At 44.0% G+C, this 16,400-nt stretch overlaps 1 protein-coding gene and 1 pseudogene across 3 annotated transcripts in view; one reads left to right on the forward strand and one right to left on the reverse strand.

The window, feature by feature from the left end:
• The window catches only part of EPC1 (enhancer of polycomb homolog 1), a 112,978-nt gene extending 111,198 nt beyond the window's left edge, over positions 1-1,780 (forward strand). For all 3 annotated transcript variants that reach the window (XM_053572459.1, XM_053572457.1, XM_053572458.1), the window contains one exon: positions 387-1,780. In XM_053572459.1, the coding sequence (XP_053428434.1) occupies positions 387-459 (73 nt within the window). In that variant the 3' untranslated portion in view covers positions 460-1,780. The remainder of the gene's footprint in view (positions 1-386) is intronic.
• A 12,301-nt stretch (positions 1,781-14,081) lies between these two features.
• LOC128572619 (thioredoxin-like) lies at positions 14,082-14,505 on the reverse strand (annotated as a pseudogene).
• Between the last annotated feature and the right edge of the window lie 1,895 nt (positions 14,506-16,400).

The following is a 16,400-nucleotide window of genomic DNA, read 5'->3' on the forward strand; positions in this document are numbered from 1 at the left end:
TATTTTATTTTATTTTTTTTTACAGTTTTTGGCCGGGGCTGGGTTTGAACCTGCCACCTCTGGCATATGGGGCCGGCGTCCTACTCCTTTGAGCCACAGGCTCAATCCGCCCACGTGGGGATTCTTTACATGTTTTTAACATGTAGGTTGCTTTGATGCTATAGTTGGTAAGATAGTTGACCAGAGAATTTACAGTCAACATTAGCCTGATTTCTGAGTATACATATTCCTGACATATAAAAGTGCATATTTCTCTACTTAATATCTTATCCTCAAAGACTAACATTTCTTTCTGTTATTAAGAATTGTCAGTTTGTGTTACGAAGTCTTCGTTTGCTAAATTTTTACGTTGCAGATAAGTAATGGAGTGAACTTTATTTCTGCAGGGAAAATCACGAATCAGAAAAGCCAGCACTGAACAACATAGCGGACAATACAGTAGCGATGGAGGTGACGTAGCTCCCTCAGGAGTGGGACTGCAGCCTGGGGACTTGATTAGGTGCTATGCATCAGTAGCATTTTGAATGCAAGGGATGACGGAATGCAGCACACGCGTTTCTGTGGCAGCTGTGGGGACGTGACAGCAATGCTCATCTCTCATGCTTCAATTTTTCTTTTCTTACTGTTAATAGGAAAAAAATCAACATCTGTAAATTAAGAATACAGCAATTATCTGTACAGTACTGCATATTTGTAATACCCTTGTATATATGTTACTTGAATACAGAAATGTTCATTTGTGATGCTTTGCACTTGGGGGTGGGAGGGTGGGAGGGAAATAAATTGCAACAAAGAGTGTGAGATGTGAGATTGTATAGAGATGAAGTGTCATCACATCATGTGCATGGTGCGGAACCTGCTGTTTTATCTATTTATTGTGCCGTGTTTACAGTTTTTTGTACACTGTACCTTCATTGGTTCCTGTGCTGTAGTAAATGTGTTAGGTAGCTGTGGACTCCTTGGTATTTTGTAAATGGTATAACATAACTTGGTTCCCCTCTGGGTCCTTGAGTTTTCTGTGTATCATGTGAAAAAAAAAAAATGGTGACATACATACAGAATTTTACAAAAAAAAAAAAAAAAAGGCATCAGTTTTTTTTAAAATGGGGAATGTATTGTTAAATGGGGATCTTCCTGGTCTACTATCATTAGGACAAGTAACAAGCTAAAAATGAAGTCTCTTGAATCTTCCTATCCCCAGCTCGCCCACGCTGCTGTGGGCAGTTTCTGGTACTTAAAGCACTAATGTTATGTTGCTGCTCTACAGACAGCCCAGTAGTCCCATTTCCTTCCACACCAAAAAGTGTTAAATCAAGTATGCAAATGGAGTCCTTACAACTGGAGTTTATGTTGTCTTGCCCTTTTTTTAGCGCACACACACAAAAAAATTGTACTTTTTTATTGTCGAATTGTTTAGAAGACTTCATTCTTTACTTGTTCTTACAAAAAGGATATAAGGGAGAAGAATGCAGTAATTGCTGTACGTGTATCATCATTCCAGTTTCTAAAAACAGCCAGCCAGCTTTTTTCCTTTTAAGATTCTCCAGAAGGCTGCAAGGCCAGAACCACAAATATCGGGTGCCTTCCTTTGGAAATATTTGACCTCTCTTCTGTGAAGAGAATGGTACTTTACAGACTACTACTAGTGCTTTGTCAGTACCGAAGTCTGAATGCCCACTCCAATGGCATACATTATCCTTAAGGTTTTTAATCCCACCTGGAAAAATTGTGATAGAATTCTCACAAAATAAACCCAGGGCATTACATGTTGACAAACTAATGTGCAGTGGTCTTTTGCTTTTATTTTCAAACCAAGAACTTCTGTGTGACTTTGATTACAATCATTCAGTCGGGGGTGGGGGAGAATGGAGGTGGGGAGTGATGACTGTTAAGTTCATTTTTTTTCCAACATTTATTGAATATCTATAGGCCTAGGACTCTTTCAGGTCCTACAACAGTAAAGAAAAGTCACGGTCTTCCTGGAGTTTATAATCTGGGGGAGAAAAACTGTATTTTAAAATGTATTATAACTCTGAGGAAGAAGAGTAAAGCAAGGGAGGAGAAAAGCATTGCCATTGTGGGCTGCACGTTGCAGTTTCAAGTAGGGGGTCAGGAAAGGGCTCAGACTTGACATTAAGGAAAAGCATTTCAGTGGGGGGTGGGGGGCAGAGTACAGAGATCCCTGTGGTGGGAGTGTGCCAAAGAACAGTGGTGTCGCAGGGGCGGGGTCATCAGTGCTGAGGGCCTGGTGGATGACTTTCAGGACTTTGGCTTTTCCCTCTGCTTGAGAAAGGAGTTCGGAGCAGAGGAGTGGTGAGATCTATTTGGGAAGAGGCTCGCTCTGGTTTTGGTACAGAGAAGAGTCTGCAGGGGGATCCTGGTTAAAAGGCTATAGCAATCATCCCAATGAGAGATGGTAATAGTGACAAGGATGGCAGTGAGAAGCAGTTAGATTCTGTTTATATTACCCATTAAAGTGTCCTTACTGAATATAGATGTAAGGATATGCAAAAAGAAAGCGTTGCGATGACCTGGAGGTATTGGCCTGTTTGGCCTGAGCGACTCACCACAGTGGGAAAGCCTGGTGGAAGGAGGCAGCTTATGATCAACAGTTCAATTTGGGATTATTTGAGACGTAATACGTTAGACATCCAAATAGACGTGGCAGGTAGCAGCTGCATATAAAAGTCGGGTTTGAAGGAAAGGTTTGAGCAGGAGGTCAAAACTTGAGGGTCATCTTCGTAGTCATGAGTCTGGGTGCGATCACCATTAGCGTGGGAGTAAATCTTGGCAATGCACCTGTCAGTGGGGGTATTTTAAAGGTACCCTAACCTTCAGGAGAATTTCTTGTCTCAAAAGGATAGACTTCCAATTTGAATAACTCCCTTCGTTTACTGCTTTACATTCTTTTAGGGGAAAATACACAAATCTGTCCTCCTCTTGTGGCTGATTATTGTTAACTAAGAATTTAAACTGTGAACTGCTGGCTTAAATATATTCAAGAATAATTAGGATTAGGATTAAAATTTCTGAAATTAGCCAAGCAGATAGGCCTGGGTCCGCAAAGTCTACCTACTATACCAGTTTATAAGTAGATCGGGGAACAATTAAGTCCTCGTCAAGCATACCCTATCAGGAATTAGTATGTTCCTAAAGAAATCAGCAATGGGATTGTTACTCTTTTGTCCACTTCATGAGCAGAAACCCAAGAAACCTCCCAAACTATGTGACTTTTTACCCTAGATATAAATTTAATTTTTCCAAAAGATCTGTGTAAACTTTTCTAAACTGCAAAGTTAGCAGTTTTTTCATGAATGTTAAAACAATGTATAATGTTACCAGCTGGTACACAGGGCCTCACACTCCTATGTGTGGTAGAGCAGATCTGCTTTTGTCTTTTTTGTATATTGGTTTTCCGTGTAAGAATTCTTTTATTTATTTTTTTTTTCATGGCATCATAGTTCATAGCAACTTCAAACTCCAGGGCTTAAGCCAGCGGTTCTTAACCTGTGACCTTCTCAACCTCGCGACCCACAGGAACTGTATTAAAGGGTTACAGCATTAGGAAGGTTGAGAACCACGGATTTAAGCGGTTCTTTTTTTTTTTTTTTTTTTTTTTTTTTAATTTGGCCGGGGCTGGGTTTGAACCCGCCACCTCCGGCATATGGGACCGGCGCCCTACCCGAAATTTCTTTTTTTTTTTTTTGTAGAGACTTAGTCTCACTTTTTATGGCCCTCGGTAGAGTGCCGTGGCCTCACACAGCTCACAGCAACCTCCAACTCCTGGGCTTAAGCGATTCTCTTGCCTCAGCCTCCCGAGTAGCTGGGACTACAGGCACCCGCCACAACGCCCGGCTATTTTTTGGTTGCAGTTTGGCCGGGGCCGGGTTTGAACCCGCCACCCTCGGTATATGGGGCCGGCGCCTTACCGACTGAGCCACAGGCGCCGCCCAATTTAAGCGGTTCTTTTGCCTCAGCCTCCCGAGTAGCTGGGACTACAGTCACCAGCCACAACGCCCAGCTATTTTTTTTTTTTTTTTAGAGTCTCACTTTGTCACTCTCGGTAGAGTGCCGTGGCATCATGGCTTACAACTACCTCAGTATCTTGGGCTCAAGCGATTCTCTTGCTGCAGCCTTCCTAGTGACTGGGACTACAGATGCCTGCCACAATGCCTGGCTATTTTTTGTGTTCGTTTAGCAGCCCCGGGCCGGGATCAAACCCACCAGCCCCGGAGCATGTGGCCGGTGCCCTAACCACTGAGCTACAGGCACCCCACTTGGTTATTTTTTGGAGACAAGGTCTCGCTCTGGCTCAGGCTAGGCTCAAACTTGTGAGCTTCGGCAATCCACCTGCCTCGGCCTCCCAAGTGCTGGGATTACAGGCGTGAACCACTGCACCCGGCCTGAAAGCAGAGTCTTAGATATTTGTACACCTGTGTTCATAGGAGCATTATTACAATAGCCTAGAGGCAGAAGCATACCAAATATCCATCAACAAAATATGATGTACATATAAAATGGAATATTATTCAACCAGAACAAGAAGGAAGTTGTATCACATGCTACAATGTGGATGAACTTTGAGGACATTATGCTAAGTGAAATAAAACTGTCACCAAAAAGGACAACGTATAATATCTAAAGTAGTCAAACTCAGGCAGGGCAGGGTGGCTCACCCTATAACCCTAGCACTCTAGGAGGCCGAGGCCAGCGGATCCCCTGAGCTCAGAAGTTTGAGACCTGCTTGAGCAAGAGTAAGACTCGTCTCTACTAAAAGTAAAAAAACTAACCCGATGTCACAATGGATGCCAGTAGTCTCAGCTACTTGGGAGGCTGAGGCGAAAGGATCACTTGAGCCCAAGAGTTTGATGTTGCTGTGAGCTATGACACCATGGCATTCTACCCCAGGCAACAGTGAGAAAGACTCTGTAAGATATTTTGCCAGGCACCATGGCTTAATGCCTATAATCCTAGCACTCTGGGAGAAAGAGGTGGGTGGATTGCTGAGCAAGAATGAGAAACTGTCTCTACTAAAAATAGAAAAATTATCTGGGCGTGGGTAGTAGGCCTCTGTAGTTCCAGCTACGCGAGAGGCCGAGGCAGGAGGATCGCTTAAGCCCAGGAATTTGAGGTTGCTGTCGGGTCTGATGCTGGGTCATTCTAACGTGGGGCAATAGAGTGAGATTCTGTCTATAAATAGATAGATAAATAAAGTAGTCAAACTCATAGTAGAAAGGTAGTCTCCAGGGACTAAGGGAGTAGGAAATAGAGATTGTTTGACAGCTATAGAGATTCAGTTTCACACGATGAAAAGAGTTCAAGATATTAGCTGCATAGGGCGGCGTCTGTGGCTCAGTCAGTAAGGCGCCAGCCCCATATACCGAAGGTGGCGGGTTCAAACCTGGCCCCGGCTGACCTGCAACCAAAAAATAGCCGGGCGTTGTGGCAGGCGCCTGTAGTCCCAGCTACTCGGGAGGCTGAGGCAAGAGAATCGCTTAAGCCCAGGAGTTGGAGGTTGCTGTGAGCTGTGTGATGCCATGGCACTCTACCGAGGGCCATAAAATGAGACTCTGTCTCTACAAAAAAAAAAAAAAAAGATATTGGCTGCGTACCAATGAGAATACACCATTTTTTTTTTTTTTTTTTTTTTGAGACACAGTCTCACTCTGTTTCCCTGGGTTGAGTGCCGTGGGATTTTATCCACAACAAACTCAGACTCCTGGGCTCCAGAGATCCTCTTGCCTCAGCCTCCCAAGTAGCTAGGACTACAGGTGCCCACTACAACACCGACTATTTTTTTTGTTTGTTTTTAAGAGATGGGGTCGTGCTCTTACTCAGGCTGGTCTCATACTCCTGAGCTCAGGCAACCCACCTGCCTTGGCCTCCCAGAGTGCTGGGATTACAGACGTGAGCCACCATGCCTGGCCTGTGAATACACTTCTACTGAACCATAATACACTTAAAAATAGCAAATACTAAATTTTATGTCATACATTTTTACCATAATTAAACACAAGATTTTATTTTTATTTTTTATTTCTATTTATTTATTTATTGAGACAGAGTCTCAAGCTGTCACCTTGGGTAGAGTGCTATGGCATCACAGCTCACAGCAACCTCCAACTCCTGGGCTCAAGCGATTCTCCTGCCTCTGCCTCCCAAGTAGCTGGGACTACAGGAGCCCACCACAACGCCCGACTATTTTTTAGTTGCAGCCCTCGTTGTTTGGTGGGCCCGGGCTGGATTTGAACCCGCCAGCTCAGGTGTGGCAGTGGCCAGTGCCCCAGCCACTTGAGCCACAAGCGCTGAGCCTTTTTTTTTTTTTTTTTTTTTTTTGAGACAGAGTTTCACTATGTTGCCCTCGGTAGAGTGCTGTGGCATCATAGCTCACAGCAACCTCCAATTCTTGGACTTAAGCAATTCTCTTGCCGCAGCCTCCCAAGTAGCTGGGACTACAGGTGCCCACCACAACACTCGGCTATTTTTGGCTATTTTTATTGTTGTTGTCGCAGTTGTTATTGTTTTAGTTGGCCCAAGCCATGTTCGAACCCGCCAGCCTTGGTGTAAATGGCCAGCACCCTACCCACTGAGCTATGGGTGCCTCCTAAACAAGTGTTTAATACCCAAAGATAAGCACTCAGAACTCATCATTTCCTTGTTATTTTACTATGTGTATTATAATCTATGGTCTTGAAGTTTCATTCATTGTATTTACATGGTAAACATTATATACAGGTAGGCTTCCACGCATCTCTTTCTAGTCCGCATTCAGCGATACTATGTTGGTAGCATAAAACCAGCCATGGTAGGAATATTGACCCCTACAGAAATCAGTTAACAACCAAAACAGATAATTTGCTTATTTGGAGAGTTAGTTGTTAAACAATTATCAGCACACCCATAGATTTAGACTTCAGCCCTCTCTGCCACCAAACAAGAAACTAATCACCAGTACAGAAGGACCCTACTTTTCTAAGCACCTCTGATGGCTCTAGAGCATTATGGCTCTAACCACATGAAGAATGTTACTTCTGCTCACTGGTTTCTAAATTTGGAGGAAGAGGCATGGGGAAAGGGTTATAAAAGGACCACAAAGCTCTGGTGGACAAAGTGTATCAAGCCTGCAGTGCTGGGTTTGAACCTCTCCACAGCTACTGCTTTAATCACAACTCTCCCTTCTGCCCAGTACAGCTCTGACCAAATCCGTTAGGCAGAGAGATGTCCCCAGGCCTGGACCCAGTCGGAACTCTCCCTGCAAGCACACCTCTTTCATTATTAGTGACAGAAGGCCCCAAGTCGGTGGTTCTAGAATTTATCCTAATGCAATCAGAAGAGAAAAAAATCTACATCTCTGAGGCCCTCGGTGGTAAACTGACTGATAAACCATTCTATGACTCTCCAAACATATGCTAATTTCTGCTAATTTGGCAACTTTCCGCTATTAGTGATTGGAGGAGGTCGCTGGTGCCCCCTAGTGGCAGACTTTGGGAAAGACTGAAACAGCATAGCGCAGAAACCTGGGAAATGGAAGGTCCAGCCAGGTGACGAAGTAAAGTGCACAACAGGGCGTGTTGGTGTGCTTCCACCGTGTTATGAAAGACATAGAGACTGGGAAGCAGGTTTACACACAGACTGTCTCTAGAAATGTCACCGTGTGGATGTAATGCTTTTACTTTTGAGATAGAGTCTCACTAGTCAAACTAGAGTGCCATGGCATCAGCTTAGTTTACAGCAACTTCAAACTCCTGTGCTCAAGCAGTCCTCCTGCCTCAGCCTCCAAGTAGCTGGCACTACAGGTGTCTGCCACCGGGCCTGGCTAATTTTTCTATTTTTAGTAGAGACAGGGTCTCACTCTTGCTCAGGCTGGTCTGGAACTCTGGAACTCCTAAACTCAAGCAATCCTCCCACCTCAGCCTCCCAGAGTGCTGGGATTACAGGTGTGAGTCACCACACCTGACCTGGATGTCTTGCTTTTTAAAAAAGTGTTTTTATAGCCGGGCATTGTGGCAGGTGCCTGTAGTCCCAGCTACTTGGGAGGCTGAGGCGAGAGAATCGCTTAAGCCCAAGATTGGAGGTTGCTGTGAGCTATGATGTCACAGCACTCTACCGAGGGTAACATAGTGAAACTCTGTCTCAAAAAAAAAAAACAAAAAAAAAAGGCTCAGCGCTTGTGGCTCAAGTGGCTGGGGCACGGGCCACTGCCACACCTGAGCTGGCGGGTTCAAATCCAGCCCGGGCCCACCAAACAACAATGACAACTGCAACCAAAAAATAGCCGGGTGTTGTGGCGGGCACCTGTAGTCCCAGCTTCTTGGGAGGCAGAGGCAGGAGAATCGCTTGAGCCCAGGAGTTGGAGGTTGCTGTGAGCTGTGATGCCACAGCACTCTACCCAGGGTGACAGCTTGAGGCTCTGTCTCAAAAAAAAAGTGTTTTTACATGTTTAGATATTATAGGTGTAGTAAGACGGAAGTTCTTACTAGTTGTTATAAGTGTAAAAAACACTTTTTTTAAAAGCAAGACATTTCTGGAGATTATCCATAGTTTTTAGTTTGTGTGTATTTTTCCAGAAAATGTGCTCATAGGATACTCACAGAAGTGTATTTATATTGTTATAAACATATACACAAAGGAATATATACACATGCACACAAAAAGTGTTTTTATGAAGTAGAGATGGTTTGTCCTTGTATAAGGAGAGATCACACAGTATGCGTTTACTGACCTGTGCCAGTCACATTTGGACATCATTTCTTAAAGTTTGGTCCTCTGACCACCTACATCAGAATCTGATAAAAATTCCCTAACAGCACCCAAACCCTTCAGAATCACTTTCTGTCAGCAACCTCCCCAGGGGAGTCTTATCAACACCATTTGAGAAACACCTGAATTTAAAGACGTGTAAGAAGTTCAAGTTGTTGTTAATAGTTGTCCCTCATTGAAAGTCTTTCCTGTAGGGTGGCGCCTGTGGCTCAGTCGGTAAGGCGCCGGCCCCATATACCGAGAGTGGCAGATTCAAACCCGGCCCCGGCCAAACTGCAACCAAAAAATAGCCGGGCGTTGCGGCGGGCGCCTGTAGTCCCAGCTACTCGGGAGGCTGAGGCAAGAGAATCGCTTAAACCCAGGAGTTGGAGGTTGCTGTGAGCTGTGTGAGGCCACGGCACTCTACTGAGGGCCATAAAGTGAGACTCTGTCTCTACAAAAAAAACAAACAAAAAAAAAAGAAAGTCTTTCCTGTAATCTGTCCCGGGTCAAAGGAGACCAGAAGACAGGACTATTAAATATGTGTGATCCTGATCCAGAAAAGGAAGAGTGGTGGGAAAGTCTATGAAACTTGCAAACTGTTTGAAGATCAGTTAATAGTATACTTTCAATGCCAATTTCCTTGTTTTGATCATTGACCTGTGAAAATATAAAAGATGCTAATATTTAGGGAAACTGGGCAAGGGCTCCCTGGGAATTCTTTGCGCTAATTTTTTCAACTTTTTTGCAAGTGCAAAGATATTTCAAAATTAAAATATACAAATAAAAATATTATGTCTCCCGTTTGGGAAATACCTGAGAACTTGTTAGAAATGCAGATTCTGGCCAGGCGAGGTGGCTCACACCTGTGATCCCAACACTTTGGGAGGCTGAGATGGGAAGATTGTCTGAAGCCAAGAGTTTGAGACCAGCCAGGGCAACACAATAAGACCCTATCACTACAAAAAAATTTTTTTAATTATCCAAGCGTGGTGGTGCTATCTGCCTCTAGTTTCAGCTACTCAGGAGGCTGAAGCAGGAGAATCTGTGGAGCCCAGGAGTTTGAGGTTGCAGTGAGCCGTGATTGTGCCATGGCACTCTAGCCTGGGTGCCAGAGTGAGAGTTTAGTCTCGGAACAACAACAAAAAAATTCGGAAGCATAAACTAAACTGACATGAAGCTCAGACCTTTCACAGGGCTAACCACTAAGTAGCCTCTGATGTGCCATAAGGACTAAGTCTTAAGTATGGCTGTAACCGTTTTCCTCCTTCAGTTTTGTGCAATCAGCTTGGGCTCCCTCGAGGGGTTAGCTTTTCTTTGTTTTTGTTGTTGTTTTGAGACACCCTATCGCCCTGGCTAGAGTGGTGTGTCGTCATAGCTCACAGCAACTCCAACTCTTGGGCTCAAGTGATCCTCTTGGCTCAGCCTCCTGAGTAGCTGGGACTAAAGGCACCTGCCACAGTGCCTGGCTAGTTTTTCTATTTTTAGTGGAGACAGGGCTGGGAGGGAAGAGGGGTGGTGTCTCAGTCTTGCTCAGGCCAGTCTTGAACTCCTGAGCTCAGGCGATCCACCTGCCTCTGCCTCCCTCCAAGAGGCTAGAATTATAGGCGTGAGTCACCCCACTTCGCCCAGAGCAGCTTTTTTAATAGGCATCTACAGCAGTGGTTCTCAAGGTCATTTGCCTAAAAGTCACATGGGTTTTAGGATTTTCACAGGTATTGAGCAGGACCTAGGATTTTGTTAAAACGTAGGTTTTGATTCGGAAAATCTGGGGCAGAGCTGAAGATTCTGCTTTTCTTTTTTTGGCTTTTTTTTTGGAGAGACAGAGTCTCACTTTACCGCCTTCAGTAGAGTGCCATGATGTCACAGGACTCACAGCAACCTCTAGCTCTTGGGCTTCAGCAATTCTCCTGCCTCAGCCTCCCGAGCAGCTGGGACTACAGGCACCCGCCACAACGCCCGGCTATTTTTTGGTTGCAGTTCAGCTGGGACTGGGTTTGAACGCGCCACCCTCGGTATATGGGGCCGGCCCCCTACACACTGAGCCACAGGCGCCACCCAGATTCTGCTTTTCTAAGAAGCTCCCAGGCTCTGCTAACCCCTCAATGTCCCAGGACTCTGTAGTCTACCATCCTTTGCAGATGTTTATCCTGATTCCAGTTGTTCTGTAACAACACACTCTGCTCTGGTCTAGGTGTCCTGATTTATCAAAAGTACAACTTAATCTAGGAAAGATATGACAGTAATTTTGTATACCCCTCTCCCTGCTAAAAAAATAAATAAAATATTCTATGATTGCTCAAGTTTAGATAGAGTTGTAGAAGGCAACTAAACATAAGTAAATCTTGCCAGTCATCTAAGAATTAGTCTATTTTTGAAAGCCACATAGAACTCAATGGAAAGGCTGCTGGGACCAGGTGTTTTCCGGTCTTGGGAGACAAAACTGCTAATTCAGGCTCCAGCTGCAAACATTTTTTTCCTCTTCCACTTGGGGGAAAAGACTTTTAAATTCAGTGATGGCAGAGCTCTGGAGCTCATTCATACCAAACTGAAAATGTTCTCCAGTTTGTTATCTGCTGAACTGTGTGCTCTGTAGCAGCACTAGAAGGACATCCTCGGCGTGCCCATCCCAGGTGACAGGATAGGTCAGCACCTTGGCCTAGGATGAAGATACAGAGCCAGGATTCCAGGAAGGCCACAAATGTCACTTATGCTCTCTTTTTTTTTTTTTTTTTTTGGATAGAGTCTCACCTTGTTACCCTGGCTAGAGTGCTATGGCATCATAGCTCACAGCAACCTCAAACTCCTGGGCTCAAGTGATTTTCTTGCCTCAGCCTCCCCAATAACTGCGATTACAGGTGCCCACCACAATGCCTGGCTATTTTTTTTTTGTAGAGACAGAGTCTCACTTTACCGCCTTCAGTAGAGTGCCATGATGTCACAGGACTCAAAGCAACCTCTAGCTCTTGGGCTTCAGCGATTCTCCTGCCTCAGCCTCCCAAGCAGCTGGGACTACAGGCGCCCGCCACAACGCCCGGCTATTTTTTGGTTGCAGTTCAGCCAGGACTGGGTTTGAACCCGCCACCCTCGGTATATGGGGCCTGCACTGAGCCACAGGCGCCACCCATGCCTGGCTATTTTTAAAGAGGGGATCTCGCTCTTGTTCAGGCTGGCCTGAAATTCCTGAGGTCAGGCAATCCACCTGCCTCAGCCTCCCAGAGTGCTAAGATTACAGGCATGAGCCACCATGCTTGACAACTCTTTTATTTTCAGCTTTTTAAGTTTAATATACAGGGTGTCCAAAAAGTTTACATCCAGTTTACTATGTTAAACTATTTTAAATTGCACATGCACTTTAAGTCCACCCGGTGTTTACTTGTAGTAAAATACACGTAGCCTAAAATTTGCCATGTTAACCATTTTTCAGATTAGTGGCATTACGTAGATTCACATTATTGTGTGACCATCGCCTTTAGAATTGCTTGTCATCTTAACCTAAAATCCTAATGACTATTCTACTTCTTGTCTTTTTTTTTTTTTTTTAATTAATGAGACAGGGGTCTTGCTCTTGACCAGACTGGTCTCAAACTCCTGACCTCAAGGGATCCTCCTACCTCAACCTTCTAGAGGGCTAGGACTATAGGTGTGAGTCACCACACCTGGCCTTTGCTTTCTGTCCTTATGAACTTGACTATTCTACCTATCCTCATTATGTCTTAGGTTGGGCTGCCATAACAAAACTCCGCAGACTGGGTGGCTTAAGCACTAGACATTTATTTTCTAGAGGCTGGAATTTCTAGAGACTGGAAGTCTGGCTGAAATCAGGGTGGCAGCCTACACAGTCTGATAGGAAGTTCTCAAACTTCCCACCCTGTGCTGATGTTGGCAACACTGTACAGTAACTTGGAAAGTTTTATGACCTTGGTATACTAGTGTCTCACAGTCCTGTTCGTGTCAACACGTGGCAGCGTCTTGCTGTGTGGCGTTTTTTATTGTGTGTTTTTGTGTGCCATTGCAAAAATGGTGAAGCTTGAATTAGAGCGATGAACAAACATTTGTAAATTTCTTGTTAAACTTGGCAAGAGTGGAAATAAAATCAGAGCCATATTAGTCCAAGTTTTGGGGGATAATGCCATAAAGAAAATAGCAGTGTACAAATGGATTAAATGTTTTTCTTTCTCTCTTTCTTTCTTTTTTCGAGACAGAGTCTCCTCTGTCACGCAGGGTAGAGAGTCATTGCTACATCACAGCTCACAGCAACCTCAAACTCTTGGGCTCCAGTGATTCTCTTGCCTCAGATCCCGAGATGCTCTTGGCTCCAGTGATTCTCAGTCCCAGATCCCGAATAGCTGGGACTATAGACATCTGCCACAACACCCGCTAGTTTTTTCTATTTTTAGTAGAGACGGGTCTTGCTTTTGCTTAGGCTGGTCTCAAACTCCTAAGCTCAAGCAATTCACCCACCTCAGCTTCCCAGAGTGCTGGGATTATAGGCTTGAGCCACTGCACCAGCCTAACAATTTGATTTTATTTGTTTTTTTGAGACAGAGTTTCATTTTGTTGCCCTCAGTAGAGTGCTGTGCAGTCATAGCTCACAGCAACCTCCAACTCCTGGGCTTAGGCAATTCTCTTGCCTTAGCCTCCCAAGGAGCTGGGATTACAGGCATCCACCACAACGTCCGGCTATTTTTTGTTGCAGTTTGGCCGGGGCCAAACCCGCCACCCTCAGTATATGGGGCCAGCGCCCTACCCACTGAGCCACAGGCGCCACCCAACAATTTGATTTTAAACTCAGCCAAAAATCTTGCTGAGGAAAGTTTTATCCAATAAAAGACTCAAGCCATCTAATTTAAAAAAAATTTAATAAATGTCTGTGTTTTTTTTTTTTAATTCCCATGAGCAGCCTCAAGTGAACCAATGTTTTTCCCCATCATTTTGGATGTCTTTACCAAACAACTCAACACAAGTACAAATTCTGGTGATCTTTGTATGGCTTCTTTGATTGATTTTATTTTTTTAAGGGTAAAATTAATATCTTATTACCAGGCTCCATGCCCGCAGCACAGTGATTACGGCACCAGCCACATACACCGAGGCTAGAGGGTTTGAACCCCACCCGGGCCAGCTAAACAACAATGACAACTGCAACCAAAAAATAGCCAGGTTTTGTGAAGGGGACCTGTAGTCCCAGCTACGTGGGAGGCTGAGGCAAGAGACTCAATTAAGCTCAAGAGTTGGAGTTTGCTGTAAGTTGTGACGCCAAGTCACTCTACCAAGGGCGACATAGTGAGATTCTGTTTATAAAAAGAACAACGACCAAAAAAACCTTATTACCATCATAATCAGATGGCAGTTGGGTATATAGGCTTCATACTTCTTAATGTTTTGTAAATAAAAAACTTACAATTGTTAAATAGCCAATGGCTGATTATGTTTTCAGACAACACGTTTAATTCATTAATGGTGGCTTCAAGCTTTTCCTTATTAGCTCCAGAAAATTCACCCACCTTCTGTCACTTTTAAAAAACTGGAAAGTTGGCATGCATTTGACTTCACACTCTGAAATAACCTTCTCACTGTCATCTACCTGCTTCTTACTGCAAGGAACACCACATTGGAATACTTTTCAGAGAGGGAATGAAAGAAAGGCGCGATCATTTTGCAAGGCCCACACCATGTGGCTAAGAAGTCAACTACTACAAGTTCATCTCCAGCGGCTTCCAAAGCTTCCCTAAAAGCAAACTTGTTCTCCATCTGCTTCACCATCTTGGCTGTTGGGTCTCCCAAGCAACTGTAAGAACCAACAGATCCAAGAAGCTGAAATGAGTTCGGAGCTGTTTGGCTCCTCTTAAATAAAGTTCGTTGGGCTGGGCACCGGTAGCTCAGTGTTTAGGGCACCAGCCACATGCTCCAGTGCTGGCAGGTTCGATCCCGGCCTGGGCCTGCTGAACAAACAAACAAAAATAGCTGAGCGTTGTGGTGGGCGCCAGTACTCCCAGCCACTAGGGAGGCTGAGGCAAAAGAATCGCTTGAGCCCAAGAGTTTGAGGTTGCTGTGAGCAGTGATGCGACAGCACTCTACTAAGGGCAACAAAGTGAGACTCTGTCTCAATAAAAAAATAAAATAAAATAAATAAAGTTTGTTGAACAAAAGTTACTTATATCAGTTTGGTTAGAAACTTTTTTTTTTTTTTTTTTTTTTTTTTAGTGACAGAGTCTTACTTCATTGCCCCTGGTAGAGTGCTGTGGCGTCACAGCTCACAGCAACCTCTATCTCCTGGGCTTAGAAAATTCTCCCAAGTAGCTGGGACTACAGGTGCCCGCCTATTTTTATTGCAGTTTGGCCAGGGCTGGGTTTGAACCTGCCACCCTGGGTATATGGGGCCAGCGCCCTACTCACTGAGCCACAGGTGCCGCCCCTGGTTAGAAACTCTTAAAAGAGTAAATGATATAAAATGACCTTCCAAGTTATGAGTGTGCATGAATTCAAATTCTTGGTGCAGGTTTACCAAGAATTTATTTATTTGAAAATAAAACATTATCATTAATGTAGAGAATTCATAACTTTTCCTTAAGCTATGTGAAATTGAGCTGAACACCTTTATTTCTAGATTGATTTTAAGCAATTTTCTTCTTGTTGGAAAACATTTTGATAAATTGGTTAAATATACTACTGCTTACACTGCACAATTTACTTTATTTCCATTTATGGCAAGTGATACCAGTTTTCTATGTGTGGTAATAATATAAATTTTTCTTTAATTTTTTTTTTTTCTTTTTTTGAGACAGAGTCTCACTATGTTGCCCTTGGTAGAGTGCTATGGTATCACAGCTCACAGCAATCTCAAACTCATGGGCTTAAGCTATTCTCTTGCCTCAGCTTCCCAAGTAGTTGGGACTACAGGCGCTCACTACAACGCCTGGCTATTTTTTATTGCAGTTGTCATTGTTGTTTAGCAGGCCCGGGCCAGGTTCAAACCTGCCAGCCTCTGTGTATGTGGCCAGCGCCCTAACCACTGAGCTACGGGTGCCGAGCCTAAATTTTTCTTTTAAAATATATTTGTATCAGTAAAAATGAGTCAAATTAGGGCAGTGCCTGTGGCTCAGTGAGTAGGGCACTGGCCCCAAATACCAAGGGTGGCGGGTTCAAACCTGGCCCCAGCCAAACTGGGACAAAAAATTGCCAGGTGTTGTGGCGGGCACCTGTAGTCCCAGCTACTCAGGAGGCTGAGGCAAGAGAATCGCCTACGCCCAGGAGTTGGAGGTTGCTGTGAGCTGTGTGATGCCACAGCACTCTACCAAGGGCAATGAAGTAAGACTCTGTCTCTACAAAAATAATAATAATAATAATAATAATTTTATACATGAAACAAAGTTTGTGTTAAGTACTTAATGAGTGGAATTTTCCATTTTGGCACTCAAAAAGTTTTTGATTTTAGAGCATCTTAGATTTCAGATATTTGGATTATAAATGATTAACTTATAATCAGATTTGTATGAAAGAAAAAAATTGAAACCCTTTATAAAATTAATAAAATATTGTGAGGTGGGAACTGTGCTAAGGCCTGAACTCTGCAAAGGGATAGACATAGCTAAACACACACACACAGACAGCCATCGTTCCCTAGAATTGCTTACTATTCACTTCAGTCACATCACTGA

Source organism: Nycticebus coucang, chromosome 20 (genome assembly GCF_027406575.1).
Source record: "Nycticebus coucang isolate mNycCou1 chromosome 20, mNycCou1.pri, whole genome shotgun sequence".
NCBI classification, from domain to species: Eukaryota; Metazoa; Chordata; class Mammalia; order Primates; family Lorisidae; genus Nycticebus; species Nycticebus coucang.